Source organism: Balaenoptera musculus, chromosome X, assembly GCF_009873245.2.
Source record: "Balaenoptera musculus isolate JJ_BM4_2016_0621 chromosome X, mBalMus1.pri.v3, whole genome shotgun sequence".
Classification (NCBI taxonomy): domain Eukaryota; kingdom Metazoa; phylum Chordata; class Mammalia; order Artiodactyla; family Balaenopteridae; genus Balaenoptera; species Balaenoptera musculus.
In genome coordinates this window covers 124,321,136-124,324,327 of record NC_045806.1, presented here as the reverse complement: position 1 = coordinate 124,324,327, position 3,192 = coordinate 124,321,136, and the positions used below count along the sequence as shown (strand labels likewise).

At 59.7% G+C, this 3,192-nt stretch overlaps 1 protein-coding gene across 1 annotated transcript; it reads right to left on the bottom strand.

Moving 5' to 3' along the window:
• Positions 1-2,017: 2,017 nt before the first annotated feature.
• On the bottom strand, positions 2,018-2,977 carry LOC118888652 (melanoma-associated antigen 10-like). Its single transcript, XM_036839953.1, has one exon. The coding sequence runs from the start codon at positions 2,935-2,937 to the stop codon at positions 2,137-2,139; it is 801 nt and encodes a 266-aa protein (XP_036695848.1). The 5' UTR covers positions 2,938-2,977; the 3' UTR covers positions 2,018-2,136.
• Positions 2,978-3,192: the final 215 nt, after the last annotated feature.

Here is a 3,192-nt window from a genome sequence, read left to right as displayed (position 1 = left end):
GGTGGAGCTCCCAGGCCTAGATTCGGGCCTGCTCCCTGGTCTTTGTGCTTCTAAAGTGGTTTACAAAGCATTCTTTCAGGTCAGTTCCTCCTGTAGGGACGTGACCTCGGAGGCTGCGAATTTCGGTGGAGGCCGTCGGTGGCTCCTCGGAAGGGGCCCGAAGGCTGGGGCCTCCTTGGGCGGGCCCGCCTGTGTGGCCTTGCCTGCTGCCCCCCTCCTCGGGCCCTCCCTCGCCCCCTGGGTCCCGTAGGAGCTGCCTCCTTCCTGGTCCCCCTCCCTCCCAGGTGCCAGCCAGGCCCCGGCAGTGGGTTTGTGTGGCACCGTGGGGGTCTTTCTCAGCCGGGTCTCGGGACCCTTCAGTTGGGCGGGCACAAGCCCTGGTGACGTCCACGGCCTGCCTTTCCCAGCCTCGCCCTGCGGCCCCTGCCCTTGGCTTCCGCGCCCTGATGCCCCCAGCCCAGAGGCCCTCCAGCCGCTCCCCTCCCTCGCTGCCGCCAGGGTCTCGGGGTGTCTGCCAGCGTTCACTTCCCTCCAGTATCTGAGGAGGCTCCTGGAGGGGCCTTGTCCCGGTAGGCACTGGGGCCTTACAGTCAGTCCCAGGCAGTCTCAGTCCCTCCCTGCCCGTGGCTCAGCCATGAGCAGCTCAGCAGGCCGGGCTCCCGTTGGGCAGGAGGGCCCCAGGGCAGGAACAGGGACGGGGCGCCGTCACGCGGGAAGGTGCCGGCACTGGACAGAAACGCCGGCACCTGGCAGTGGCGGATCTCAGCAAACCACAGACCAGCCCCACACTGCCTCTGCTTCTCCTTGGCACCTTCCTTTCTTGCGCCTGCTTTTTGTCAACTGAAAGACACCGTGTAGCACCGAGAAGAGCAAGGAGTCGCCAGTCAGAAGGTCGGCCACGGGCCGGGGGTGGGTGGGAGCAGCGTGGGCTCGAGAGGAATTCAGACCAGGGCTCTGGTCCCCACCCCGTCACTTAGCAGCACGTGACCCTGGGAAGATTCCCAAGCCCCGTGGCCTCAGGTTCTTCACCTGTGAAGCGAGTAGGTGTGACGAGCCGTGTCTTCTAGGGGCTGCAGGGATGCGTGTGAGCTTCGTGAAGCAGCTCACAGGACCTGGCGTCTGTGGGAACGTTGATGATGGGCAGTTATTTCTCATATTGTTTGGATCACAGACCCTTCCCCTCTCTCCTCTGGCCTTTGGTTGGGCGGTTTCTTGTCCCGGTCATGTCAGAGAATATGCAGCTTCATCACCATCACCTCCCACAGAAGGAAGCCCCGCTTCCCAAAGGCCCAAACTGCCCTGGCTCGGGGCATTTACACTCCAGGGCTCGCTCCTGGAGCCCCACCGCCTCGTCCCATGTTGACTTGTTCTGTGGTACTTGGGGGACGTCTCACCACCTTCCTCATGTGACTGCGGCTCCTAGACCATCCCCCTAGGTGTGGGTGTGGGTGTGTCCTGCTTTTCCCAGCATTCCCGCTACTAACACAGGCCCTTCCAGAGAGCAGAGGCTCCGTGGAGGTCTGCCGAATATATAAGCCAGAGAGCAGGGGGCTTACTTACTCAAATCAAGTTTTTCATGCTTTCGTAAATCACCGTGCAAATCCAACTAAACAGAGATAGCTTAGTTTTACAGAATGACAGACAAGAAGGATAAGAAGCAAAAACTCACTACGATTACTTTTATTTTTCTAATTCTTCCCCCATCTATATTACTGCTAAGTACTTTCACATTTCCAGAGCAGTTCTGATTCCAATTCCATGTTATCTGCCTCAGGGTCACAAAATGAAATGGGAGATTTCCCAATCTCTTTTACAAAACAGCAAAACTCTTGTTCTTAAACTGGGTAATTATAAACACATTCTAATCAAAGTCATGCACAAAGTTAGACACTGAAGCTTGTTTAGTCTTCCATTAAAACGAATAACATTTGAAAAATTCCTAAAGAAAACAGATGATATTCCATGTCATCATACACAACAGGAACCCAAAGATGCTACACACCACGTTCCCCCCACTCGCAGGGGCCCTCACTACTTGGAAACTCGACCGCTCTCTCTTCAAACTCAGAGTGAAGGACCAACCTCACTTCCTACCAGTGAACTTGGGCCTGGAAGGAGCCTGGCTTCTGCTCTGGCTCAGGCCCCCTCTTCCTCATCGCTCACACCCTCTGCACACAGGGATGGGAAGGACCTGAGATCCCATCCACTGACCCTGAGCAGATGCTCCAGGACCTGCCACTTGCTGGTCTCCGCGTAGGCCCGGGGACCCCACAGGAACCCGTAGCGGGCGGGGTCGCTGTGGGGCACCTGCCGGTACTCCAGGTAGCCCTCCTGCACCCACACTTTGGTGAGGAGCTCCCTGGGCTCCCCATAGATGCAGTGCTCCCTCCCTGCATACACCCCCATCACGCTAAGTGCTTCCCAGACCTCCTCCTCAGGGGCGTGGTCAACGTACAGGGCGATCACGCCCAGTAGCATCACCAGGAGGCCGGCCTTGGGCATGCTCTGCCCGTCGCTCAGCACTGCATCACAGGTGAGGCCCAGGGTGGGGACCAGGACGTAGGTGCACTCGCGGGGGTCCACCTCCTTCACGTCCATGCCAAACACCAGCTGCATGCACTCGCAAGCCTGGCTGAAGACCACAGGGAAGTGGTCCTCATAGTCATGGAGGACCATATTCAGCATCTCCGCCTTGCAGATCGGCTCCTTGGCGCGATACTTGAGGAGCAGGAATACCACCAGGTGAGACTTCAGCACAGTAAGTGCCTCCTGGGGCAAGGACTCGGCACAGGCGGAGAAGGAGGGGGCGACGGGGGAGGAGGAGGACGAGGGGGATGCGGCCTCCTCGCCCGCAGCCCCGAACAGCTGCGCCTCCACCGGGCCCTGGGCCTGGACTGGGGCCTGAAGGTCTGCCTCAGGCTGGCGCAGCTCGCTCATCTCGACCAGGGGCCTGATGACTGGGGTCGGGCCGCCGACGGGAGTCTGGGCAGGGGTGACAGATACGGACCACAGACCTGGTGGAGAAAGGGGATGTGAGTAGCCTCGGCGGAGAAACGCACCCTGGGCAGCTCTGACGAAGGCCACTTACAGGGCTCGTCTGGAGGGGTGCCCTCGGGCCTCACAGGGGCGCTCCTCCTGGGCGGCCTGTCCCCTGCCAACCTGAAGAAGGAAGCGAGGTGGCTCCTCAGGGTG

Excerpts from the sequence above, each read along its gene's own strand:
- LOC118888652 (XM_036839953.1), bottom strand. The coding sequence starts at position 2,937 with ATGAGCGAGCTGCGCCAGCCTGAGGCAGACCTTCAGGCCCCAGTCCAG.